The sequence below is a fragment of the Sphaerodactylus townsendi genome, linkage group LG07 (genome assembly GCF_021028975.2).
Source record: "Sphaerodactylus townsendi isolate TG3544 linkage group LG07, MPM_Stown_v2.3, whole genome shotgun sequence".
NCBI lineage: Eukaryota > Metazoa > Chordata > Lepidosauria > Squamata > Sphaerodactylidae > Sphaerodactylus > Sphaerodactylus townsendi.
In genome coordinates this window covers 98316933-98344461 of record NC_059431.1, presented here as the reverse complement: position 1 = coordinate 98344461, position 27529 = coordinate 98316933, and the positions used below count along the sequence as shown (strand labels likewise).

The 27529-nt window shown below is 47.1% G+C and overlaps 1 protein-coding gene across 1 annotated transcript in view; it reads left to right on the top strand.

Moving 5' to 3' along the window:
* The first annotated feature begins 14939 nt into the window (after positions 1-14939).
* The window catches only part of MFHAS1 (multifunctional ROCO family signaling regulator 1), a 40914-nt gene continuing 28324 nt past the window's right edge, over positions 14940-27529 (top strand). The window contains exon 1 of the mRNA XM_048504670.1: positions 14940-18580. Within this exon, the coding sequence (XP_048360627.1) occupies positions 15286-18580 (3295 nt within the window). The 5' untranslated portion in view covers positions 14940-15285. The remainder of the gene's footprint in view (positions 18581-27529) is intronic.

Here is a 27529-nt window from a genome sequence, read left to right as displayed (position 1 = left end):
GAGTTGTGGAGTCTTCTTCTTTGGAGGTTTTTAAACAGAGGCTGGATGAACATATGTCGGGAGTGCTTTGATTGTGTGTTCCTGCATGGCGAGGGGTTGTCCTTGATGGCTCTTGTGGTCTCTTCCAACTCTATGATTCTATGAATTTGACCTCCCCCCAAAAAAGTGGAGCTGTGGCTCTCTGGTACAACATCTGCTTTGCATGCAGAAGGCCCCAAGTTAAATCCCCGAGATCTCCAATTAAAAGAACCAGGTGGCAGGGGATGGCCTAGGCTAGCTCTGTTTCATCAGCTCTCAGAAGATAAGCAGGGTCAGCTCTAGTTAATACTTGAGTGGGAGACCACCAAGGAAGTCCAAGGTCATACAAAGTGTCAGGCAATGGCAAACTGCAACTTGACAGCATTTTCCACCATCACCAGCATGGTGTCTGAAACCCCAGAGAGATGCTATTCAGAGTAGACAAAGCCGACTTTGCTGGACTGGTGATCTTACTGAGCATAAGGCAACTTCATATGTTCAACCATAATGGTCCTTTAACAGCTGTGGACAGTTTCTAAAATAAGCAGAAAAAATTTTTTTTTTCTGTTGTCTGTGTATGAGAAACCAGACTTGAAGCCCAGGTGGAGATGGACTCAGGAATTCTAGCTGGAGAACTACAGGCTAAGCCTTGTGCCGTGTGCCTGTTGTGGATATGCCACCTATGATAGGAGTGCCAGCTTGCCATTGCTTTTGCATTGTTTACATATTTGCAAATAAAATATTTTCAAAGACACTATAAACAAAGGAAACAAAACAGGCTGGAAGTAACTGGAATTTCTCACCAGTGGGGGAAGTGCATAACATGATAATCAGCTCTGAATTATTACAAGCATGGTTGGAATTATAAATGCCATAAATGCAGTAGCTGACTAGTCTCATGCATGGTGTTATACAGGGTAAATAAGACAGGTCTCAGCCCTGAGGAGCATACAGCCTAGATTTTGAAAACTGTGGAGACAGCAGAGCAGGGGCAGAGGAAAGAACTATAAGCAAGAGTCACAAGGGATGGGTGTGAATGAATACACATGGGCTTTAGCTTTGTTCAGCTGGAACTGAGCTGAGAGCTCCAAAGGATTACAACCATAAACTTTGCTGCTGCAGACAGCAGAGCATAAACCGCTGTCCAGGCACTTCCCAAAATCTCTTCCGTTCCTGCCTGCATAAAACAGGAGCACTTGCTGTACGGGTTTTCTTTTTCCACAGACACTCCACCTCAGCCCCTTTGTGTTTCAGAGAGGCATGAATAATAGATACACAACTGTCTCTGGCAGACTCCCAAAGGAGGAGGGATGAAGAGAGAAAATCATGCTGGTGTGTTGGGAGCAAACTGTTGGCTCATTAAAAAAAAAAGGAGAGAGAAATCTCCTAGTGCTGTAAAGATATCAACTTATATTAGCACGTGGGCCATTTATTGTCACAACTCTTGGATGCCTTGGCAAGCTGTAGTAACACCAATGATTATTTACTTTGGAGTTGTTACAGAGGCAGCTGTTGCCAGCCTACTATGCCAAATCCATCATCACTCGGGAAGCAGGAAGGAAGCGTGGGAGCTGCAGCCATTTAAGCCTAGCTGGACTTCAAGTGGGGAATAAGTCCTTGCAGCTTTGTTTCTTTACCATGCGACTTTTATACCGCCCTTCCCTTTTCAGGCTCTGGGCAGTTTCCAGCATTCATAAAATAGTATAATAAACACAGCATGAATAATTTAAAACCTTAAGGTTAAAATCTAATTAAAAATGAATTTTAAAATCTAGCAGCGTTTCTTGAATTTGTCTGAACTCAATCATCTCATCTTCCTGATGGTAGCTGCAATTTAATTCGGATGGGGCATTTGCGGAGGAAGACAGTAGGAAGGGAACAGGACCATGGGTAGGGAAGAGCTGAGGGGAAAGGGGGGGAATGGAATGGAAAACAGAAAAGGGAAAGGAATCAGGGAGCAGGAAGAGTGAGGGAGAAAGGGGGAAAAGAGGGGACGGGTGAGGGGCCTGATTATATGTATTGTCGAAGGCTTTCACGGCTGGATTCAACTGAGGTGGTGGGAGTTCTAGGCCAGGCTGTAGTCAGAATAGACCTATTTTCTAATTCGCTATGCATCTGTGGTTGGTATCTTGGGAGGTGGCCCACAGAGAGAAGTCTGTGATACTTCTCTCTGTGATACACCTCTGAAAATGCCAGCCACAGATGCAGGCGAAACATTAGGAACAAGGTCTACCAAACCATGGCTGGGCCACACAGCTCCAGAAAAGCCCAAGCAAACAAACCGGGCTTTGATGTGGTGCAATTCCGATTATCATAGCCGCCCTCCAACTCGCTTCTCTTTGGTGGAACAGCTCTGTCTTACAGGCCCTGTGGAATTGCACTAAATTGAAGTTAGCAGGATCTCTCTCAGGCCAAAGGTGTTTGTTTTTTTCTGATGAAGTTTTTCTAGTCACCTGTAGACTGAAAAAGAGGTGTGAAGACTGCCTTTCTCATTGGACCATTTAAGGACACCTGACCCACAAAAGTTTTCATCTCAATAAATCAGCCAGCCTTTAAGGGGCCAGGATTCTTTGCTGTCTTATTTTATTTTATTTGCTTTATTTATAATTGGACTTTCTCATCAGACTTTCTCACTCAAGGCAGATTACAAGGTGTAAGTCAATGCAGTCAATAGAATGAAACTCCTAATAAACTATGCTGTTGGACAAGAAATCTATAAATAAACCCATAATAGTGACTAGCCCTCACCTTTTCTCCTAGGCTGCCTGGCTACATATATCTCCTGTAGTACGAATTTGCAGCTCACCAATGACCTCAGAGAATAATAAGAGGTGGATTTTGTACTCTGTGTTTTCTTCTACCTTTTAAGGAGGCTCAGAGTGGCTTATGGTCGCTTTCCCTCCCCCTCCACATAATAGATCCTTTATGAGGTAGATGGGGCTGAGAGAGTTCTGAGAGAACTGTGACTAGCCCAAGGTCACCCAGTAGGCTTAATGTGGAGGAGTGGGGAATCAAACTCAGTTCTCCAGATTAGAGTCCACCACTCTTAACTATGACGCCCCCTCTGACTCTCAGCTCTCTTCAAATTCATGAAAATTTCTTCTCCAGGTCACCTGGTGGGTGATTTTTACTTGCCGTAGGTGACCAGGTAAATGCCTGTTTAGAAGTCTAGATGGGCTCCTTTAATTTTTTTTGTTATTTTCTTTAGATTGTGGCATTCATCTTAAATCTGCAGAGGCATCCTTGTTTGAAACTGTCAGTGCAGACTAAAACTTGATGTCACTGGTACATAGTAGACTCACTGGGTTGTGTGGATTTCTTCTACAGGAAGGAATGTTCCACAGAAACATTGTTATAGTGGAGCAAGACATAATACTGGAAAGAAAACGACCACGTTCCTTTCTACACATGAAGTACTACTGTTTTCCAACTAGAAGGTTATTTGTTCACAAGTGATCTGTCACCCAAATAACTGGAGATTTTTTTAAATTTAAGGAACTGAAGCTTAGAACAAGCAGGGAACCTATAAACGCTCCCAAATGCTCATTTCCCGTTCCACTTCCTCTCCATCTTTAGCTTCCTCCTTTTTACCTTTTTTTGCTCCCCCCACTTTTACCTTTCCTCCTATCTTTTATCTATTTTACTCTGTCTCTCTTCCTTCCCTCCCCTGTCTGCCGCTGACTTGGAATTCTCAACAATGTTGTCTGGAAGTTTCCTGGCTGCCCCTCACAGATGCCTGCAGGATTTCACAATAGTCTCAAAAGATCTTGTCAATATACTTCAATTCAAGAAGCAGATATTGTGTCTATGATTTTAGAGGGTTAAAAAGTACAGTGTATTTTTTTTACAGTTCATATTTTTCCCCTGCGAACACCCTGTCTGTGCATGATTCCGCTGTGTTGATTTTTTCGACCCACGCTATAACATCATTGTTTGGAATTAGATATAATATCATGGATTAGGAACTGAACCATCCATTTTGAGGGTTGATTCACACATGCAAGAGAATGAGGTTCTGGAATGCTGAAACAGAAGAATGAACTGCATTTCAAACCGTAGGTAGGGAATTCCAGCTTCGAATGTTCCTTGCATTAAATAATTAATTGAAATAGAAAAACAGTGGGAAGACAAGTTCTATCCTTTGTCTTAATTATCCATTTCCAGGTAGTTTATAAAATATGACAGCACCCCAGCTTATGATTTTCAATCACCTTTCACCTGTAGTCTGAAGTGGCACAGTTCCTTTCTACCACACCAGGTTTGGGCCACCTCTTCCTGTGTCATTTGGGTCAAAGAGCATGCCAGTGAGGTTAACAAAGTTAAGGAGGCAGGGTAGCAAACCAAAGAAAGAATGTTTCCTTCCCCAAATGAAAACAACAGGAAGAATTACAGGCTCTGGCAAACAAAAACAAGGTAACAATAAGGCAAGTGGACCGGAATGTAAGGGAAATATTGTAAAAAAAAGAGGAAGACAAACAATAAACATGTATTTAAATGTATTAGAAATAGGAACCTGCTGGGATCATTAGACAACAAAGGTGAGAAAGGATTGGTAAGGGAGGATAGGGAGACTGCAGAGGTGATTGATGGATTTACATTGATCTTCACTGTGAAAAATGTTGGATAAACTCCAGGGAGTTTGAAAGTATTGAGAAGAGGAAGAGTTTGGATTTATACTCCACTTTTTTCAACCATAAGGAGTCTCAAAGTGGCTTACAATCACGTTCTCTTACTCTCCCCTTGTGAGGTAGATTGACAGGGTTCTCAGAGAACTTTGACTAGCCCAAGGTCACCCAGCAGGCTTCATGTGGAGGAGCAGGGAAGCAAACTTGGTTCACCGGATTAGAGTCCACTGCTCATTTGGAGGAGCAGGGAATCAAACCCTTTTCTCCAGATTAGAGTCCACTGCCCCCCGCCTCTACACCCCAGCCACTAAATCAGCTAAAGGGGGAAAGAGATTAATAGCTAACTGATATATCAGAAACAAAAAAGTTTCCAGGACTGCATACGCCCAATGTGGGAATTGTTGAGCACCTAACAAAAATATGTAGCTTGTGAGCCTCTTTACCAGGGAGGATTAGAAAAAAGCAAACATAAATGCCGATTGTTTAACACATCAGGAAATTACAAATGATTGTCTGACATCTGTCTGAAGAACATTAGTGAAAACAGTTACAATTGTTAAGCAACTAAAGTTTGCGAATAATGCACCATTTTTTCAGATAGGTAAGAACAAACTTGATTGTGAAGAGCTCCAAGAGGAACTCTCCAAACTGGGTGAGTGAAGTTCAGGCTGATTCCGCACGGGCCAAAAAAAGCAGTGTGAAACCGGTGTGAAAATGGTGTAAAAGGGTTTAAAACGGTGTAAAAGGGTTTATACTGTTTTCACACCGTTTTCACACTGCTGTTTTTGGCCCATGCGGAATCAGCCTCAGTGAACTAAATGTAAAATAAGACACCTGAACCTGACTTTACACTGATAGGATTCATTCTGGTGACTAACCAGGAAGGAACTCCTGAGATCATGGTAAACAGTACTATGAAACCAGTGACTCAGTGTTGTTCAGGAGGGCATTATTGTAGGAACAAACTGTGGAGTAAACATTTACCTCAGGAGATTATTTTAGTAGGATTAAGTCTTTTCTGCACTGATTATCTTTATTTTAACACATTCTGTCCCCACCCCCATTCTACAGTCCCAGCCCAAATGCATTATTTTGTCTTACTTGGAATATTTGCTGTTAGATTCAAATTTTATTACAACTTGTTATATCTTATTATCTGCCATTCAATCTTATAATCTTGTTATGTCTGCCACTCAAAAGATCTGACCCTCTTTGCTCTCCCTTTCAACTAAACCTCTTGTTTATTCCTACATTTGAAATCAAAGGCCGTTTCTGCACGGGCATTTAATGGCGGCCTGGAGACGGCAAAAACGCCGTCTCCAGGCCGCCATTCGCACAGGGGGCGCAGCTGCATCGCAGCCCGCCCGTCGCGAAGCCGGCGTTTCCCCAGAGCGCTTGGAAGCGCTCTTTTTGGGGAAACGCCGCCTCGAAGCCGCTGCCGAGCGAACGGCAGCAGCTTCGCGACGCCTCCCCCACCTGGCACTTACCTTGTCCCCGGGCCTCCGGCGACGTGCCGGAGGCCCGGGGACACGCCGGGTTGGCCGGGCGCCCGGCTCTTTCCAGGACTGTCCGTGCGGACGGTCCCAGCGTCGTCGGGTCGGTGCGAAATGCACCGACCTAGCCGCTTCCGCCTCCGTGTGGAAACGGCCAAATGCATTTTCGTGATCATTTCTATTTCTATATTTGGTACGACTGCACTCACTGTTCCAAACTGGCTCAACTTTTGTATCTTGTTGCTGGTCCTGGGCACCACTAAGTACTACCTAATAGTGCCATCCTAAACAGAGTTGTATCCTTCTAAGCCCATTATAATGCTGCTTAGGATTTCACCCAGTCCATCTTCCTCCTGTTGGGCTCCATCCCTGTGTCATGGCACTGTCATTCATCATACCTGATCCAACCATGGTTTAATCAATTCAGTATAAAGACAGTAGAAGTCCCTCTTTATTATAAGCCTTTTCCCTTTAGGTATTTATATTTGCTTCATTTATAGTATACCATGCCTTTCTTCCCAGTGGGGACCAAAAATGGCTTACATTGCTCCTCTCCTCCGTTTTACCCTCATAAGAGCCCTGTGAGGTGGTTAAGCTGAGTGTGTGTGATTGGTACAGGATCACCCAACAAGCTTCCATGGGAGAATGGGGATCCAGATCTTGGCCTCACATATCCTAGTTGGAAATCCTAACGACTACTAGAGATGTGCCAAACTGAAAAAAGGCAATAATCTGGAGAGAACTGAAAAGCTGGATTTTTTTTTGCTTTTCCATAGCCTATAGTAAGGGCTTGGGGGGGGGGGGGGGGGGGGGGGGGGGGAAGTAGAAGTAGATAGAAATGAAAAGCCTTAGACATATAGATATATAAAAAAGAAAAGGAAATAAAGATAAAATAGTATAGAAAGAGCCCCACCCCCCCCCCCCCCCACCCCCCCCCCCCCCCACCCCCCCCCCCCCCCACCCCCCCCCCCCCCCACCCCCCCCCCCCCCCACCCCCCCCCCCCCCCAATAGATAGATAGATAGATAGATAGATAGATAGATAGATAGATAGATAAAGCCCAATTCATGAGGCTGGCTATTGGGTTTTAAATTTTAACTCCCCTTTAAACTTCCCTTAGTTGGTGCTCTCCTGGGCTTCCAGGTGGGTTCTGCTGGTTTGGCAAAGTTGTCCCTCACCTTTTTGCTGGATCACTATTGAAATATCCTGTTGCTCTTTTCCTCCCCTTTGGCTGGTTGCCAGGGCAATATGAGGGAGGGCAAAGGCATCTTCTAGGGACAAACGGGAGGCTCACTGGAGTTTTCTTAATTTTAGCTACCTTTTGCTAGGCTCCCGCAGTCCTAATGTGGATTACAACAACCTATAGAGAGGGAAGGGTGAAACTGGGGAGGGGGTATAAAGTTAAGAGTGGCCAGTAGGATTTTAGGTTAGGGACAACACTACTCTTTGGCTAATCGCATAAGGGTTTTTTGCCTGGATTTCTTTGAAATTTTTCTGTGCATGGCCAAAGAGCATAAAAGGGAGGCCTGCAAAGCTTGGCTTTAGCTGCTACTCCTTCCTCTGAGTTTTTGGTGCTTTGACTGCTGCATCCCTTGAATTACTGTCTGCCTGCATCACTGCCTTGAATTACTGTCTGCCTTCTGCCTGCCTGCTGCTTGGAGCAGAAGATGTTGAACAGTTTGAAATAACTGGATTATTTTTAAATAATTTGGGGTTTTTTTGTGAAGTGCAAGTGTTGTACCTTTTAGGCTTTGGCCTGTTGGTGAGTTGGAGGGGGGGTGTCACTCAAGTTTGGTTAAGTTTGGCTAAGAGGGTCCAATTCTCTGAGCCTCCATATGGAGGAAAACAGGGTGTCCATAGAATTGGACCACCTGACCAGCAATATATCCTTCCTTTCTTTTGCTGTAGCAGTTATATAACCCATATCCCACTGATTTCCCCCATTCCATTAGGTTTCTGAAATATTCATAGGTGTGCTCTTGTGTAGCACTAAGCATTCCTGTTCATCTGTCCTAACTCAGACACTTCTAGCATTTGCATACTATCTCCCATCTTATTTCCTTCTTCAAGAGTCATTGGCAGAGGCATTTCCCCCATGTTGTTTTTGTCTTCTTCAAATGCCTATCATTTCCCTCCAATCTTTTCCAAGCTGCAGCCTGTCCTTGTTTAGATCACCTGAAACAACCTTATCACAAAACTCTTCAAACCATCCTGAACCAAGTGGTTCTCCAGCTTCTGTCAGCTTTTCCTTAAAGGTTTAAAATGCTGCTTTGTCATCTTTTTGCTACTAAGTGCCAGCCGTAGTTCCAGTGTGGTTCTGAGAGGAGACCATCTCTTTGGTACCGGGTGGCCTTGCCCCAAAGCATTCCCCAAAGGTGAGTCCAACAAATCTTCCTTCCTTCCTTCCGCTGCTGCTATCTCATTAATTCACTTTCTGTGCCATCCCAAATAGTGCTACACTCTTCTAAGCCCACTGAAGTCAACAGGCTTAGAAGGGCTGACCTCTGTCTTATGAAGACACCAGAAGATGGAAATGTGTTTACCTGGGGCTTAGAACAGAATGTACTCTTTCGGAAGTGTGAAAACAAGTGTCTAGTAAACTGGGATTATCAACCACTTACATGAATGGCAAATGGAATTGTAATATCAACTCTGCTGCGTTCTTTTCTCTATTGCAATGAGTCCTCAAAACTAGGAGGTCTAATAACATAGGAGGTCTAACAACATAACTAGACACACAAGCAAATGTATTTGGAATGGAAAAGCAGGATAATGCACAACACTATGATTGGAACATTGAAATGACTCTACAGTTGCTAGGTATGGCCTACAGGCAAGAATTTGCAATTCTAAGCACCGAGACTATGGTTCATTAAATTTTTTGCTGCCTTTTAAAAAAAGAGTTACGGGCAAAGATTGTTCTCTCCATCCATGACAAATTTCCAGCTCATTCAGATAAGGCTTCTTTAGAAAAAAATGTTAGATGATGAAAACCTCAATATCTCGAGGCATGTGACAAATTTCTGCGCCTCTGTAATTAAAACTTGCAGCAACCTTGGTCATGTTTTATTGGTCAACTGTTTTATTGTTTTAATCCATCTATTGGAATTTTACATATATTATCTTGTTGTTGTGGCCGCCCAGAGCCTCTCGGGGAACGGGCGGGGTAAAAATAAATAAATAAATATTGCATTTTAAAACAAAATATTATACTTTTTTTTGGATTTGAATAATACTACCCTTACATTTTAATGCCTAATTACATTTACTGTTTTATTTTATAACAAATTATAATTTGTGAATGATTTCATTGGCTTTCTTGAATGGTCCTTTATTTGGTTATTCTGGAACCTGAATTGTTTTATTCTATGTTTTATTTTTGAACCGTGACCATAAAATAAATAAATCAAATCCTAAGATATGTACTTAGGAGTATCCCATCAGGTTCAATGTCCTATGTGTTCAAGTAACCATGCATAAAGTGCACAGGTGTGTTCCTCAATGTACTTGTTGGGGAGTAAGGTCCAGCTAGTTTTTTTCAATTACACTGGTTTGGATTCTCCCTTTTCAGGACCAGTTCTACACAAGTTCTGAATCTACTTATTCCAGACTGGTCCCTCTAGGGCTAATGACATCTTTTTAGTTGTTAGCTGCCTTAAGGTTTCCAACTGGGTAGAGGGGTGGAATAAAAATGTCATAAAGTGAATGAAAATAAATAAATGAAAGACTGGACGATCCCAAGTTCAGTTCAGATTTTAAACTGATATACTGAAGGACCAGATGCCTTTAAAAATTGTCAAGAGAATTTCAGCAAGCTCTTCCTATCATGAAAAGGAGAGAGCTGGCCAAAAGTCACTCTTCTTTGTGGAGACGACCTAGCAGTCCTGTCTTTTAACTGAGACATTCACTGCTCTATCCGATGGCTTAAAATAGAGAGGTCTAGTTTAAACTTGCTCCTAGTCAGCATAACCTGAACGGCAGTCAGTTCTTGAAGCAGAAAAAGAGATTGCCCATATGAGTATTACATCAAAGCACTGATGCTAAATATATATAGGTGGACTGTACTTCCAAGAAAACAGGCTTGGCTTATATGGTATCTTCTTTTTTATCCTGTCTAAATAGGCTCCCTGAGCCACTCAAGTCACATGTTTTATGATTCACATGGCATTTTGCTTTACCCAAAGTAAGCCTAAACTCTTCCTAGAAGCTGAAATGACTAAACTGAGGCTTTTGTACTTTGGCCACAGTATGAGAGAACAAGAGTCACTAGAAAAGACAACAATGCTAGGAAAAGTTGAAGGCAGCAGGAAATGATGAAGATTCAGCATGAGAAGGATTAAGATAGCCACGGCACTCAGTTTGTAAGGCCTGAACGATAGGATATCTTGAAGTTCATTAAGTCATATGGTCACTATAGTTGGAGGCAACTTGGCGTCACTTAACTCACATACTATATAAGCATACTAATTCAGAGGGAGGACAGAAGAGGTGAACAGAGACACTGCTAGTGAAGGATATCCTTTCAGTTACACAATTACTTCACACAGGTATGAGACAAACCCTCAGCAGATGTTATACAGGCATTCTGGAAGTCTGCCAGCCATGCAGATTGGGAACATGCAGGTTATAAAGGATAGTCCTGCTGGATCAGACCAGAGGTCCATCTAATTCAATGGCCATCCAGGTAGTCTGGAGGGCCAGTTACAGGGAACAGGGGTGAAGACCTTTCCCTGATGTTTCCTCCTGGGATTGGTATTCAGAGATTTACTGCCTCTAAACGTGGTGGCTCCCTTAGTTACCATGGCCAGTAGCCATTGAGAGACCTATCTTTCATGAATTTATCTGATCCTCTTTTAAAGCCATCTGTGCCTGTGGCCACCACTACATCTTCTGGCAGTGATTTCCACATTTTAATCAGCCAGCATGGTGTAATAGTTAAGAGTGGTGGCCTCTAATCTGGAGAATTGGGTTTGATTCCACATGAGCAGCGGACTCGAATCTGGTGAACCAAATTTGTTTCCCCACTCTTCCACATGGAGTCTGCTGGGTGACCTTGGGCTAGTCAAACTTCTCTCAGAACTATCTCAGTCCCACCTACCACAGGCATCTATTGTTGTGTGTGTGGGGGGTGGGGGTGTCGGTCACTGTAAGCTGCTTTGAGACTCCTTAAAGGTAGAAAAAAGTGGGGTATAAAAACCAATTCTTAATTCTTCTTCATTGTGTAAAGTATTTCTTTCTTCCCTTCCTGAATTTACGGCACATTCACGTCATCGGTTGCCCTCAAGTTTGCATCAATTTGGTCCTGGTGAGGAACCCAGTACAGTGATTTCTGTGAACTGGGCAATGCATGGATTTTCCATGAGTGTACAGCTTCCACTCAAGGAGCAGCAGTGGCGTAGGAGGTTAAGAGCTCGTGTATCTAATCTGGAGGAACTGGGTTTGATTCCCAGCTCTGCCACCTGAGCCGTGGAGGCTTATCTGGGGAATTCAGATTAGCCTGTACACTCCCACACACACCAGGTGGGTGACCTTGGGCTAGTCACAGCTTCTTGGAGCTCTCAGCCCCACCTACCTCACAGGGTGTTTGTTGTGAGGGGGTAGGGCAAGGAGATTGTAAGCCCCTTTGAGTCTCCTGCAGGAGAGAAAGGGGGGATATAAATCCAAACTCTTCTTCTTCTTCTTCTTCTTCTTCTTCTTCTTCTTTCTTCTTCTTTCTTTCTTCTCTCTTCTTCAGCTAGCTAGCCTGGCCCTGGCTAGCTGTGCTTCTGTGAAGCAGAATGGGAATTTCTGCAGGCCGGGGGTGAGCAGGAAGCTCAACTGGCTGTACAACCTAAAGCTACAGATGGGGTCACTCCCCAAGCAACAAAAAGTAGCTCTCCGTCTCTCCTCCGGTGCCAATGGACTTGATTTCTTATCCTTCCTTTTAAAGCTACTGCAGCAGCTTCTCTCTTTCATGAGGAGGCACATGCATGCACTCAAGTACCATTGCTCTGGAGGGAAAAATAACCCCATCAGCACTGTTTCCCCATTTCCATCCACCTCTCCTCCAGCTTCATGCATGCACACACATATACCCTTGCTCTAGATGGGAAAGGAACATGCTATCGACTCTTTCCCACTGTGTGAAAACTGTTTTTTCACCTCTTCCAGGGAATCCACAGAGCAGTTAACAGGATCTGGTAGTAGGTGATGTAAGAGCTTTGCCCAAGACCTTGGGAGCCCCTGCCAGTCTGAGTCACTGATGCTAATGTCTGACTCAGTGTCCTGACTCAGCAGAAAGGTAACTTCTTATTTTGTGACTAATAGCTCTTGAGTAGCTCCCAGGAAGTCTTGAGTTATAGCCCATTCACACAACACAGTGTAAATCTTTCTTCCCAGTTACCTCCCTGGTCCTTTGTGTGCTGTGAGTGGATGGAGAGGCTTTAAGGTGTGGATCTGACTCCAGAGTTCCATCTTCTCTCCCCATTGCTTTGGGTCTACCAAGCACATTTTGCATGTTTCAAGGGACCCAACTGCTCTTCGCCCAAAATCATTTTTGTACATTCTTTCCTCCCCATAGACAGATGGGGTTTTTGGGAAGAGTTAAAGGTGATTTGAAAGAGGGGACCTCCTGCTTGGGCACATTCATCCAGCATCACCTCTGGCAAACAGGTCTGGTTAGCTGCTGTACTTATTCAAAAATCTATTTGAAATCCCAACATTGTGTTTATTTACTTCATTTATATCTTGCTTTTCCCCTCAACGGGGACCCAAAGCAGTTTATAGCACACTCTTCAACTCCATTTTATCCTCCCAGCAACACTGTGAGGTAGGTTAATTGGTTGCAAGGTTGAATGGCAATTTGAACCAGGATCTCCCAGATTCTGGTCCAACACTGTAACCAATACACCACACTGGTTCTCATAGTGTCTGTGTGTGTACTTGAAGAATGGAAATATTTGCCATGCACAGGGGCAGGGGTTACTTGAAAACAGGGTGAATAAACATCAACTCTCTCCTCTTATCAATTAGGATTTTCCCTTCAGATCAGAGGATGTTGCTAACAAATCAGCTTAAACTCCTGGCTCCAGGCTACTGAAACTGAGGATTTCCCAAAATGTGACCTCTTCTGAGTTCAAGGTTATGATCTTGTTCTTGCTTATTCTCAGAGCTACTCCATTTTTCCTTAGTGTCTTCCAGGGCTGAATTGTGCCATCAAATCATAGCTGACTGATGGCAACCTTGTAGGGTTTTCAAGGCAGGAGAAATCCAGGGGAGGTTCACCATTGCCTGCCACCACATCTTACCTCTTCAGTTCCTTGAAAGTCTCCCGGCAAGTACTTGCCAGGGTCAAGGCTGAGTGTGACAGGCCCAAGGTCACCCAGCAAGTTCCCATGGCAGAGTGTGGATTTGAACCTGGGTTTCCCAGATCCTAGTCTGACACTTTAACTACTACACCATGCTGTCTCTCCTAATCACTATACAAGATACAGTTACATAGTCAGTGGGGATTCAAACCTGAGATGCCCAGGACCTAGTCCAGCACTTTAAACCCTACACCACACTGGCTCAATAAAATAAGCTTAGGCTCACATTAAGGCTTTTCCATTTCTTTGAAATTTCATGTTCAACCAGCAGAAAGATTATTGTTCATTCACACATGCAAGCTTTTAAAGTTAGAATTGAATAGTGGACAATGTGCTGTGCAGTGGCTAAAGTGACAGAACCAGGAAGATCTGGGTTCAAATCCCAGCTTGCCCTGAAACCCTCCAGGATGACCATGGGCCAGAATAAAAGGAAGGTGGGCCAAACTGCGTACAAAGACTGGGATTTTAAAAACTGAACAACTAATTATAAGTTACCTGCCAGGCCATTTTCTCTGACCTCTGATGTGCACCCAACACTCTCTTCCCTAAACCTACCAGAATTCCATAAGTGACAACCTTAGTTTAAGGGGCCCTGGGTTTGGGGGATGCAGCCAGTGTTGGATTTAGATGGAGGGAGGCCCCAGACTATTGCACTTGTGAGCCCCTCCCAATCCCCACCCCAGAGGAAGATGCAAAATTGAGTGACGTTTAAAATTCTGCAATTCACAGTCAATACAGAAATCAATGCTAGTGTCGAGTTATAGACTTTAGCCAGCAATATTCTGAAGTGGAATGCAAGGAAAATTACCGAAGGGTTGTTTAGAGACAACAGGGCGTTATAATAGTGTGTGTCAGAAAGGCCTAGGTAAGTGTCAAAAATACACACCTTGGCCAGAGGAGACCCCCTAGATATTTAGGCCCTGGGCTTCAGCCTGCCAAGCCTATAGGTAAATCCGGCACGGGATGCAGCTATTCAAGGGGAAGGGGCAATAGAGAGAAACGTCTTTGCGCGTGGCTTCCATTCATTTCAATGGCGCTTGAGTCGTACCGGTACTTATCCATTTCCTCAAGGACTGAAATCCTGAGGAGCCGGCAGACGCACCCAGGAGTATTCTCCTCCGCATTGAAAAGGGCGGGCTCTCAAGAAGCTTATCTGTGGCGGGATCGAGACCCCGGGAAGACCCCCTTCCTCCGGGAATCGGCTGCCGCAGAAAGAACTCCCTTCCCGCCCTCTCCAATCCAGCAAACGCGGCCTTTCAAGGTCTCCCTCCAGCACAGCGGACAAGGGGCATGCCGGGCGAAACGGGGCGAGCCCAGGTCAGGGCGGGGGTCCTCGGGCGGCGGCGACTGCTCGGGCCCCGGGGAAGCGAGGCGGCCTCCAGGCTGGCGCGCCCTCCCCTGCTCCAAGGGCGGCTCCGGCCCGGCGTGCGTTTCCGTGCGAGGGGGCGGCGTCACCGCGGCCGTCTCGGCCACGCCTGTGCGAGGGAGAGCGCCGGCGCCGCCTCCTCCGCGGACTGGGAGCGACTGCCCGGGAGGAGCGGGCGAGGACGAGGATGCTCCGCCGGGCGCGGCAAAGGCGAAGGCGCAGGAGACGGGACCTGCCCGCGGCAGCCATGCCTTTCTGCAGCCTCGCTTAGCAGGAGGAGGCCAGCCGCGGCTCCCTCCATGGCGAGCGAGGCGCCCGAGCCCCTGGCGACGATTGCGCGGCCCGGCCCGGCTTGCAGGAGGCAGCCCGGCGGCAGCGGTCCCCGGGCGCCTCCTCCTGCTTCTGGCTTGCGCGCGCCCTAGGGCCGGCGGCGGCGCCATGGCCGAGACGGAGCGCCCCGAAGAGGCGGCCCGGTTGTGGCGAGACGCCGCCCTGCGCGCCAGGAAGCTGCGGGGCAGCCCGCTGGAGCCGGACGCTCAGGAGGGGAGCGGCCCGGAGGCTGAGCCGGAGCCGAAGTCGCCGCCGCCGCCGCCGCCGCCCACCCCCATCGCGCCGCTGGAGACGCTGAACCTGAGCGGGCGCGGCCTGGAGGAGCTGCCCGAGGGGCTGTGTGCCGCGGTGGGCGCCAGCCTGCGCGTGCTCTCGGTGCGCAGGAACCGGCTGGCGCGGCTGCCCTCGGCCGCCGCCCTCCGCCACCTGGGCCGCCTGGCCGAGCTGGACCTCAGCCGCAACCGGCTGCGCTGCCTCCGCGACGACGGCCAGGCGCTGGCGCTGCTCCGCGGGCTCCGCAAGCTCAACCTCAGCCACAACCAGCTGGGCGCCGACGGCGGCGGGACGCTCCCTGCCGGCCTGGCCGAGCAGCGGCAGCTGGAGGAGCTGGACTTGAGCTTCAACCGCCTCAGCCGCCTGCCCGAGCAGGCCCTGGCCGGCCTGCAGCAGCTGCGCGCCCTGGACGTGGACCACAACCAGCTGCCCGCCTTCCCGCCGGTGCTGCTGGAGCTGGGTGCCCTGGAGGAGCTGGACTGCTCCGGCAACCGGCTCCTGCAGGCCGTGCCCGAGGGTATCGCTTCCCTGCAGCGCCTGAAGATCCTCTGGCTCAGCGGCACGGGCCTGACCTCCCTGCCGGAGGGCTTGTGCCAGCTGGGCACCTTGGAGAACCTTATGGTGGATGGGAACGGCCTGCGAGCCCTGCCTGCCGGCTTCGGTCGGCTGCAGCACCTCAAGATGCTGAACCTCTCCTCCAACCTGCTGGCCGACTTCCCCGTGGCTGTGCTGGCCCTGCCTGGCTTGGAGGAGCTGTACTTGAGCCGCAATCAGCTGACCCTGCTGCCCAAAGACCTGTGCCACCTCAGCCGCCTCCGCACCCTCTGGCTGGACAACAATCGCATCCGCTACCTGCCGGACTCCATCGTTCAGCTTTGCCACCTGGAGGAATTGGTGTTGCAGGGCAACCAGATTGCCATCCTGCCCGAGGGCTTTGGTCAGCTCAGCCGCATCAGCCTCTGGAAGATCAAGGACAATCCGCTGATCCAGCCCCCTTACGAGGTCTGCATGAAGGGCATCCCGTACATTGCGGCCTACCAGCAGGAGCTGGCCCATTCCCAGCCTGCTCTGAAACCCCGGCTCAAGCTGGTCCTCATGGGCCTGAAAAACGCAGGCAAAACTCTTCTAAGGAAGTGCCTCATGGAGGAAGAGGAAGATGAACTGGGACAGAGAGAATCCTCTTCAGCTGCAGTCCACAAGGACTCTGGGAAGATCCAACTGAAAGGGTGCTGCATGCAGCCTCTGAGCGAGTTGCCTCGGCCCCAGTCCCTGAAAGCACACCGAAATCATCTCCCTATCGTTGAGCAACCAGAAGCTTCGTCCCTTAAATGTTCCCGTGTAGGAAGCACCTCATGGGAGCGGCAATGTGTCCTCCTCAATCTGTCCTCCAAAGCTGCTGGGCAGACCCAGCTTGGATATTCTGCTGCTGAGCCGCAGGATGACACCCTGTTGGTTCCACCCCTGAAAGCAAATGGGGAGATGCGCTTAGGGTGCTATTCCCCGCCACAGGACGCCGTGCTACTAGCTGCAACCGCTGCAGGATTGCCATGCAGCAGTAGAGGCATAGAGGTGGCAGACTGGACTGCTGATGCAGAGAGGAGCTTAACTTTCATTGTGTATGAGCTGGCAGGTGACCCGAGCTACGACGTGATCCAGCCCTTCTTCCTTTCTCCTGGAGCCCTCTACGTACTGGTGGTGAACCTGAGCACCTACTTGCCGCAATATTTCTACTCCTCTGTGGGACACTTCCTTCATTGGCTGGGGGCGAAAGTGCCACACGCTGTGGTGTGCATGGTAGGCACCCATGCAGACCTGTGTGCCGAGTGGGAGGTGGAGGAGAAGTGCTTAGACATCCATCGGCAGATTGCCTGGCAGGAGAAACGGGACTACGAAGGCCTCCAGAACTTGGCTCAGCAAGTCGATGAAGCCCTGGGGCAAGATTTTGACCTGCGGTGCTCCAGCCCGCACGTCACTTTCTATGGCGTGTCAGATAAGAACCTGCGGCGCAAGAAAGCTCAGTTTCAGTATCTACTCAACCACCGGCTGCAAATTCTCTCTCCAGTCTTGCCGATCAGCTGCTGGGATTGTTGCCAGGTCCACCGGTTGAGAGAGAAGCTGCTCTCGGTGGCCGAGCACAGAGACATCTTCCCAAACTTGCACCGCGTGCTACCCAGGTCCTGGCAGGTCCTGGAGGAATTACACTTCCAGCCGCAGGCTCGGCAGCTGTGGCTCAGCTGGTGGGACTCCGCTCGGCTAGGCCTGCAGGCGGGACTGACTGAGGATCGTCTCCAGAGCGCCCTTTCCTACTTGCACGAAAGTGGCAAGCTGCTGTACTTTGAGGAGCACCTGACTCTGCGTGAATACGTTTTCCACAACCTGCCCAGGCTCATTGACATCCTCAATGTCTTCTGCCAGCGGGACACGGCGGTCTTGCTCCAGAAACTACTTGGAAACGGACCTGCCGACGAGCTGAAGGTCACACAGCTCCACCACTATGTGGAAGGGTTCTTGCTGCACGGGCTTCTCCCCACTCACATTATCCGCCTGCTCCTCAAGCCCCATGTCCAGAGCCGAGAGGACTTGCAGCTCATCTTAGAGCTGTTGGAAAAGATAGGACTCTGCTACTGCGTCAATAAACCCAAATCCAAACCCTTGAATGGGGCCACTGCTTGGTACAAGTTTCCCTGCTACGTGAAGAATGAGATGCCCCATGCAGAAGCATGGATCAATGGGACCAACGTGGGCGGACAGTCCTTTGTTGCCGAGCAGCTGCAGATTGAGTACAGCTTCCCCTTTATTTTTCCGCCTGGCCTGTTTGCCCGCTACAGCGTCCAGATTAACAGCCATGTGGTCCAAAGGTCGGACGGGAAATATCAGATCTACGCCTATAGAGGGAAGGTTCCTGTAGTCATCAGTTACAGGCCTGCCAAAGGTGCCCAGCAACCAGATACTCTGTCCATTGCTAGTCACGCATCCCTACCAAATATATGGACGGCTTGGCAAGCCATAACCCCGCTTGTGGAAGAACTGAATGTACTGCTTCAAGAATGGCCAGGCTTGTACTACACTGTGCATGTCCTCTGTTCCAAGTGCCTTAAAAGAGGGTCGCCCCACCCGCATACATTTCCAGGTAAGAGATTGCCAGTTGAGCATAGCTCCTTGTGATAGTGTGTGAATGTTGATGGCCAGTTGTAAAGTTTGAACGTGCTGCTTGGTAACCTGATTGGGTGGCTGAATGTAGGTGACAGTTTGCCACACATCTGATGGGTGATAAATCCTGCATACTCCTTTGTAGAATGAAGTGGATAAGCAGATGGCCCAGTGGCGGGAGACAGTTTGTCCCATGGCAAGGCTGGGCATCTGTGTAGGCTCAGAAGAAAATGTCCTCAAATGCAAAAAAGGTTAAAACAACCATCCAGGCTGTGACAGTCATGAGGTCCCCCCCCCCCTTTCCCCAGAGAACCAAAGGCAGTTTGAATTGTCCCATTCTAAGTGGTAAGAATTTTAGTGCTGCCCTGTTGCCTCCCTTGATTTCTGAACAGCCGGCTGAAAAACGTGATAGGAATTTCAAATGGCTGTTTTATCACACACCACCAACTGATTTGTGAGGTGAAATGGTCACTTGATAAGTTGGCACATGTGAACCCATGTATGCTACCAGTCTACTTCAGAGTGAACTCCTCTGCACTCTAGTGTAGCTTGGGTGTCTCTATTGTCTTGTCAAATGGTAAGGAGGCATCTTCCTCGTTTCAGGCATGGACACGTTGGTTAAGTGTGTGGTAAGACTGGGGGACTTGCATCTTCTCTGAATGGCCAAGATTTCTCAACATATTTTGGTTGTCTTCCATGAGCTCCCTCAGCCAAGCTTGTTGTGCTGCTGTATGCCCACTGTGTTTTGTTGCTATTACTCTTCATAGCCATAAGGCTGCTGAGTTCTGAGAGAATTCCCCTCTTTGTAGCATATGATGTTGACATCCTTGTGACTCCTGTATGGTTTGCCTGTGCAGTGAATTTCACTCAGTGTACGAAAGCTCTGCTTCTTCCTCTTATCCCCCTTTCTTCACGCAATCTGTTCTGTGCTGAGATACACAGTTGCTCTGAATCTGGTTCAGCTTATGTAGCCCAGCAGTGGTGTGTTGTGGGTTGCTGGGTTCTTGATAATTCCCTGCCCCCTACACACACGTTTGGTGTGGACTTGAGAGCCCTCCCTTTCAAAAAAAGAATGGTGGGTTGTGGAGCTATTGGCAGATTGCAGTATACCAGTCTGCGTGTCCTTAGTTTAGGGAGTTGCAAATTTTGATGAGTCATGTGTAAAAGTATTTTCATGCTTTGCCATAACGGTCTTCACAAAGGAAAAAAAATACTCTTAAGTGGAAAATACTGAAACCATTATAGGGACTGGAGACAGACGATAGGACTGCTTTTTTTTCCTCAGAGAGCTGGAGGTAGGTTGGAATGAAGACAGCAACTGGTTGTGTGTACACTTACCCTGCTTTTGCCTCTGGTAAACTGGTTTTGCATGGTATCAGTACAAATGTAGGCCAGAGGTGACTGGAACAGAATAAAGAAAGGTGTGCTGTGGGGAGAATTGCATCTGTATATAGTCTTGATAGCTGTTTTTGGGGTTCATATGGTGTCAGCACAAATATAGGCCATAGGTGATTATGGAACAGAATAAAAAGGGATGTGCTGTGGGGAGAAATTGCATCTCTAAATGATTTTCAGGTTTTGACTAGCAATCCTTGAGCTGTGTAGTCAGATGGAGTCGCACTTCTGTTAGTAGAGGGGCACTGTATTTAAATGGCATTAGGGTTTCTGTACTCAAATTATGAAATGCAGGGTGCTCTTCTCAAACACAGATAGAGAGAGTTCTTAATTCTCTGGACAGAAGCTTCAGGAGGGATTCTCCCATCCTTGCACAAATTGTACTTGTGTACTGGCCTAAAAACTATCCTGAGGCCTGAACAGGAGCAGTCCAGTTAACTGGGTTCAAATCCAGACCAGTCTTTCTCTGTCCATCTACTGACATTGATTCAGGGGGAACAGGTCTGGAAAAAGGACCCCACTTCCAGGTCACCCTTGCCCTGCCCCTCGAGCAGGAAGGGATAGCATGGCCAGCCAGCCTTGAGCAGGCCATACCTGTCATTGTGTCAAGGCCAGGGCTAGGCCCTCGCTGGGCAGGTAATGTCGAAGCTGGGTGCCTCCTTTCTGCGGCCCCATCTTGCAGCAGAGGGAACTCATGGCCATCCTTGTTTTTGGGCTGGGTTGACCCCAGCAGTAGGGAAGATTGACCTACCTAGAATTTTCCTGGCAATTTTAATGGTCAATTTGCCCTTCCTGTCTGCCTCCAAGTGTAAAATGTTTTGAGGTTAAAGTGGGGAGTAGAGAGCCACATATGCTGCATCGGGGAAGTAAATACCAGGATAAAAACATGATAGCAGAAAGAGATAGCACACCTTTTCCTTATCTTGAAGTTATGTGGCTACCCACATAACTTAATTGTCCTACCAGTAGGTGCCTTAATTGTCCTACCAGTAGGTAGAATTTTTCAGGTCTGGATGGGTAGGTGTAATGCTCATCGGTGTGGGCAATTTGTGTGTGGAATTGCACCAGTTTATTCTGTCAGCTAAACTAAAGTTTGTGGCCACTCCCTTGGGAATAAAGACAGACATTCACATATATGGAAGAAAGTGTAACGGAGAAGTGTGTTCTGATAAACTGTTGAGTGGGGTCTGAACCAGTTCTTTGTCTCTCTTGATCCTTGAACAGCAGATTTGGGTTTTCGAGGGAGCTACTGGGAAACTTAGCTGTGCTTCTTGACACAACCCTGCCTGTTCCTGGTGCGATGCTAAGCTGCACAGCTAGAGTTGTGGTGAACGTTTGGGGATTATATAAATTCGCAAATGTTCCATAGAAAAGGAAAGAGTGCAATTAAAAAAACCAAAACAAATAACAGTGATTAGTTGAATTCTGCTGACCTCGTTTCATCATAACATCAGTAACGCCAATAACATAGGCCCTTCTCTGTAATGCTTAAGTGTGATTCAAAGTCACTGCTATGGAGACCTTCAAATTACAGTTGAGGAAGGAAAAACCCATTTCTCCCCCTCCAGAAGGTCAGGTGTATGGGAAAGAACAAACGACCAAGCCCAGATGTTGGTTGCGGGGCTGACTCACTTTAGGTGGATTGCTCAAGACTATTCTGATAACGGTTTGTTTTGGATTCTTCGCTGGCATGCAGCTGCTTGATGCTTTCCTGCCTTGCTGATGCCGACTTGAGTCAGAACGCCAGATGAATATTTTTGGCAAGCAGAACATACGCTGGCATAAAATCAAGTCAAACTCCTGACCTTAATAAGCAGTGCGTTATGGGACTTTTCTTCCAACCATCAAAGTACTTCGGTGTATGTTTATAAAGATGATTGTGGGGGGACGGGGAGGGAAGGCGAGGGCAGATTTTATTTCAGTTCGAATGCCATATTAATGCTTGGCTCATTAGACCTTTCCATGGATGGTGGTCTTCTGGCTCCTCTGCTTACCACAGCTTTTTTATTCATCTAATGGTGCAATCCTAAACATCTGTCATGATGAAAAGTGCCATAAAGTCACAGCCAACTCCTGGAGACCACTCTGGGTTTTCAAGGCAAGGGAGGTTCAGAGGTGGTTTGTCCTCGCTGACCTCTGTGTATCAATCCTGGACTTCCCTGGTGGTCTCCAATCAAAGTAATAACCCTGCTTAGCTTCCAAATTCTCATGAGATCAGCTAGTCTGGACCCTCCAGGTCATGGCATGTATACTCTGAATCCACTGGATTCAGTAAGCCTTAATCCTGGGAAAATATTCTTAGGATTGTACTGGAAATTAGTTAAATGTCATATAAGAATATTGGCAGGAGGGGCAATTGTGAAAGGCCAAAAGGTGGTATATATTAATCGGCCTTGTTATTTGTCAAACCAGAATGAGATTCTTGCTTGATGTTTTCTGCTGTAGACATGAATGGTAGTATTTCTTGGAGGTAGCTGATATTCCTGTTTTTATAGATGCGGAGGCCTTTCCTTACAGTAGGCCCCAGGGTCATTACTGATCCATTGTATGATGTCACATAACAATTCCTAGGCAGATGGGGTGGTTTGCCATTGCCTTCCCCAGTCATCTACACTTCCCCCCCCCCCCCAGCAAGGTGGGTATTCATTTGCTGACCTTGGAAGGATGCAAGGCTGAGTCAACTTTAAGCTGGTTACCTGAAATCAACTTCCATTGGGATTGAACTCAGATCGTGAGCAGAACCTTTGAGTTCAACACTGCAGCATATCACTCCGTACCGCGGGGCACCTTTTCCTTTACTGTAGGGTTTTCCGTTTGTTCAAAGGAGATCTTTCTGCCTGGTAGTTGCATAAGCTACAGCTAAGGGTTTGTAATTTTTGGTATGAGATGATTTTTTTAAAGAGTGGAATTGGGATATTTCCCAGTTCCCTCAACTATTTGGCAGTTTCACAACTCTAGGCACTTAATGAACATTTATTACTCAGGGGAACTCAAGGTGGCTTGCAAAATTCTCCCCTCCTCCATTTTATCGGCCTTGTAGGCTAGGCTGATCGTGTGCCCGGCCCAAGGTCACCCAGCAGGTTTCCATGGCAAAGCGGGGGGGGGACTGAACCTAGGCCTCTGGGATCCTAGTTCATCTAATCATGATACCAAATCTGTGTTAAGTGTACAAAAATGGAGAAGGGGGAGATATGGTAAAGCCAGTTCAGGTTCCCCACCAGGGAAAAAAGAGAGGCATAAATGAAGAAAATATCTGAAACTGAATTACAAACTGTATTTTATAAGAGAGAAATCACTGCAGGAGTGGTGCTGGAGAGAGCTCCCAGTACCTATGACGTTTACTTGCTTTTCTCTGGGCCTTTAATTGTAAGAATAAGTAACTGTTCATTGGTGCCCAGCACTATCTGTGTTATGCTTCTCATCATAACATGAAAAAAAGAGACAGATCCTTGTCCCAAGGAGCTTACAGTGAAGAAGACAGAAAAAAAGAAGCGAGAGGAAAATGCTGTTCCACATACACACAGCCCAGTCCCTGCTCCATAACATTTGATCAGAGAGGCCATTGTGTCCTGAATCCAGCCACTCCTTAGAACTGTCAGTTTCAAAATCATCTGGCCTCGAAGAGCCCATTTCAGACAGGTTTGTTCATTGAGTAAGTGTGTGTGTGTGGGTTGCCCATGTAATTCCATCCCAAGTTGCAAAGATGTCTGGGACAAGCTCTAAGATATAATTCCTATTGTGCAGGGCTCCTCCTGAGCATACCTGTTCTTTGACGCTATTTCTCTGAGGGAATGTAGAACACAGACACCATTTTCTAGCTGTTGAACATTGCGAGCAAAAAGTTAGAAATATTGACCAAGTTATCCTGGGGTTGGTTGGCCACTAATAATTCGTCTAAAGAATGCTGATAAATGTCTGAGAATCCCCTGTGGCGTTCTTAGAGTGTGGGGTTTTTTTTAAAGTAGAAGCCTATTTTTAAAGAGTTGCTGCTGTTTATTTCTGCGCATTATTTTGATGATGCTGGGGCAATTTATTTCATTTGAATGGGCCTTTTCATTTTGAGTGGTGAAGCAAAACATGACTTGTGACGCTAATATGTTCTTCTACTACTGAAACCAGTGCTGGAGGTAATGTAAAAACGAGGCTTGTGTGAGTAATCCTGGCATACTATTTATTTTATTCGCTTTTATTTTATGCAGTGCTGCATTTGTTTATCCTTTGCTTAGATAATTAGTTCTGGTCTTGAGTTTGCTTTCTCTGCCACAAGAAAAAAGTGTTGGAGGGAATGGGAGCCTAGGCCTCATTCCTGAGAAGGGAATATCAGAAGAAACTTTTACTTAATTTATTATTGTGTTTCTGTTCTCTTCTTCCTTCCAGGGGCTCAGAATGAAGTTTGGGGCTTGAGATTTCTCATATCCAACTCCAGATCTTTGATTGCTATCATGAGAAGGAGTTGTTGGTTGAATTTATCCCCCATCTTTCTCTCCCCTTTAAGGAGATGCAATGTGGTTTATAAACTTCTTTCCCTTCCTCTCCCCACAACAGACACCTTTTATTTATTTATTAATTTTTGAGACTTTTAGACCGCCCCATCCCCGGAGGGCTCTGAGCGGTGTACAACAGATAAAAACAACAATACAGAGTTATTAAAACATTAAAAGCAGCAACAGTTAAATAATAGTTATCAAAAAAAATAAGGATATGAGTGGGTCCAGCATCCTAATTTTAAAATTCCCTCCCCTCCCCCCCAGAGGGAGGCATGGTGGCCTCGTTAGCTGACAGATGCCCCAGATGTCGGGGTCAGATGAGGACCAAACCGGGAGGGGGCACCACATCACCACATCAGGCCCGGCTGAACAGCTCCGCACTTTACAGGCCCTGCGTGAATCACCTCCTGCGTCCCTGAGGGGCTCCAGTCAGCTGGAGGAAGAGCTGCTCTACGAAAGCCGGGAAAGCCAGGAGTTTCCGTGAAAGCTGCCCTGGCCCGTCTGCGAGGCCAGCTCGCATTCTCATTGAGGTAGTTGGGGCTGAGAGAGTTCTGAGAGAACTGTGTCTGGCCCAAGGTCACCCAGCAGGCTTCATGTGTAGGAGCTGGGAAACAAATCCAGTTCACCAGATTATTAGAGCTGGCCGGTCATTTTGAGGAGAGAAATGGGAAAATCAAACCTGTTCTCCGTGGGCATTTGAGTCTACCACTCTTAAATTACCTATATCATGGACAATGCTGGCTCTTCTGAGCACCATTCCCCAGTGAGGCACTGACCTCAAGCTTTAGGGAAGTAAAGAAGGGCCTTGTTTGGTGAGACTTGTGGTTGGCAGGGGGTTCCCATCTTGAACCAGCCACTGCCAGATGAATGGGTAAGCTACGAGTCTTCCTGGGGTACAGCAGGCCTCCTTATACCTGGCATGGAAGTAAATGTGGCTCTTCTGGTTGATGGTATTTGTAGATATGGCTCTCTGAACTGTGAAGAGAATACCACTTCTGTAATGTATTTCTGTTTATGCACTCTCCCATTTGACTGCCCAGCTGTGGCTAATGTGTAATTGGTATAGATCACATTCACATAAAGCAGTTCAGTTTCCTTGTCCAGGTTTTTGATCTCATTTACTTCTTAGGTGTCTTGTTAATTCCATTTGAAGTAATATTTTACATATACGCTGTTCGAAGATTGTAGCCAGAGTCCTTCTTTGTATTTTAGACTCTTTTATAAATAATTAGGATTGAACCCCATGCTGTTCATTCAAGCTGTAGCAAATTAATTATCATCATTTGAATTCCTCCTAAAAGATAGCAAGTGAGATCTTGCGGGGGGAGGGGGAGCTACTTCATAATTCAGGCAGAATTACACACGACAAAGATGTGGCAGCTTCCAGATGTCTTGTTGACAGACAGGTCCTGGGAGTTTTATGCCTGGAACTTAACTCCAAGGCATGTGGAGTATGACTTGTATCAGAACAGTAATGGATGGGAAGAGAGGCAGGCCTTCATCTTTATCCAGTGTCATCTTCCCAATCCAAAACAGACTTGGGGAGCTGTTATTAGCTTCCTTTACTAACAGGGCAAATAGCGAGTTGTTGGGTCTGTTCCGCACTGGGAGAACAGCGTAAGAGTCACAGCCCCATTCCAAATCTTGCTCCTTGGAATCAAGTTCTGCAGCTTGAACTCCCGGAGCACCGGTGATCAACATGATCAGGAGGGATGTGGAGTTGTTGTGCATGAATCACGCATGCAAAACATGTTCCGTGGCATCATGTAATGGCTGTTCTGCTTTAATAGCACCGCCCTCTCTTCGCTCAGCTGCACATGTCCTGAATTTGAACCTGGGATCTCTTACACTTCAAATATGAATCATACCTCTGTCCTTGCTAGGCAGGGTTGAAAGCACAAGGCAATAAATTAAGCCCCTGATGGAGAGCCTTGGGGCTTAGAGGGTTTTGCAGTTGCCCTTTGGCTGCAATTTATTTTTTAATGAAAAAAAATCTTTGAACGGTGCACGTATGCCACGTGCTTGTGTGTGTAATTTGAGCAATACAGTAGATATACATATGTATGAGTCTTCCCGAGGACAGCTTGGGTGAACTCTACTTCTAGCAATATAACAATCAGCATTTAATCATTGTCGTCAGTGTTTGAAAGCCTCCTGCAGATGTTTTTTTTGGTAATCCTTGCAAAGGCAGGCAAGAGGGGCTCGGAGGACAGTAGCTTTCCTAAGGACACGTGAAGCTGCTCTGTACTAAATCATACCATCGGTCCCTCAAGGTCAGTACTATGTATTGTGAAGGCTTTGATAGCTGGAATCACTAGGATGTTGTGGGTTTTCTGCCAGCCACTGATGCAGGTCAAATGTCAGGAGAAAATACTACTGGAACACGGCCGTACAACCAAGAAAACCCACAACGTCCAAGGTTAGTACTGTCTGCTTGGCGGCTCTCTCACACATCACCTCATGCCTGACCCTCTAACTAGAGACTCTGGGAATTGAACCAGGGGTCTTCTACATGCCAAGTAGGGTCTCTCCCTCTGACCCACAGCCCCTAGGACAGGGATCTGCAACCTGCGGCTCTCCAGATGTTCATGGACTACAATTCCCATCAGCCCCTGCCAATTTGCCATGAACATATGGAGAGCCACAGGTTGCAGACATCTGCCCTAGGAGGTTTTCACAAAGGGTCTTCCTGCCTTCCAGTTTATCCCAGGAGCCTCACAAGAGACAGTGTCGTACATGTGTAGGCATACAGGTTGTGTCTGTCCGCTTAGACCTGTTGACATGGTGGTGTGGGACTACATCACAAGTTAAGAGCTGAGAGGGTGAAGTGCAGCAGCCTTTGCCAAGCCCAACCCCAGCTATCATGGCCATCAGTTGTCTTCCTTTCCCACCTCGCAAGCTATGAAGTCGTCTTAAGGGACGAGCAGGTCACGTGCCCTCATTCCTTCTCTCCCTCCCGCAGCTCATTTTATCCTTTTCTCAGCATGGTGGCAGGGTCTGGGCTACCCGTGTGAGGTGAGCACTGCAATGGAAGGCAGGCTGAATGA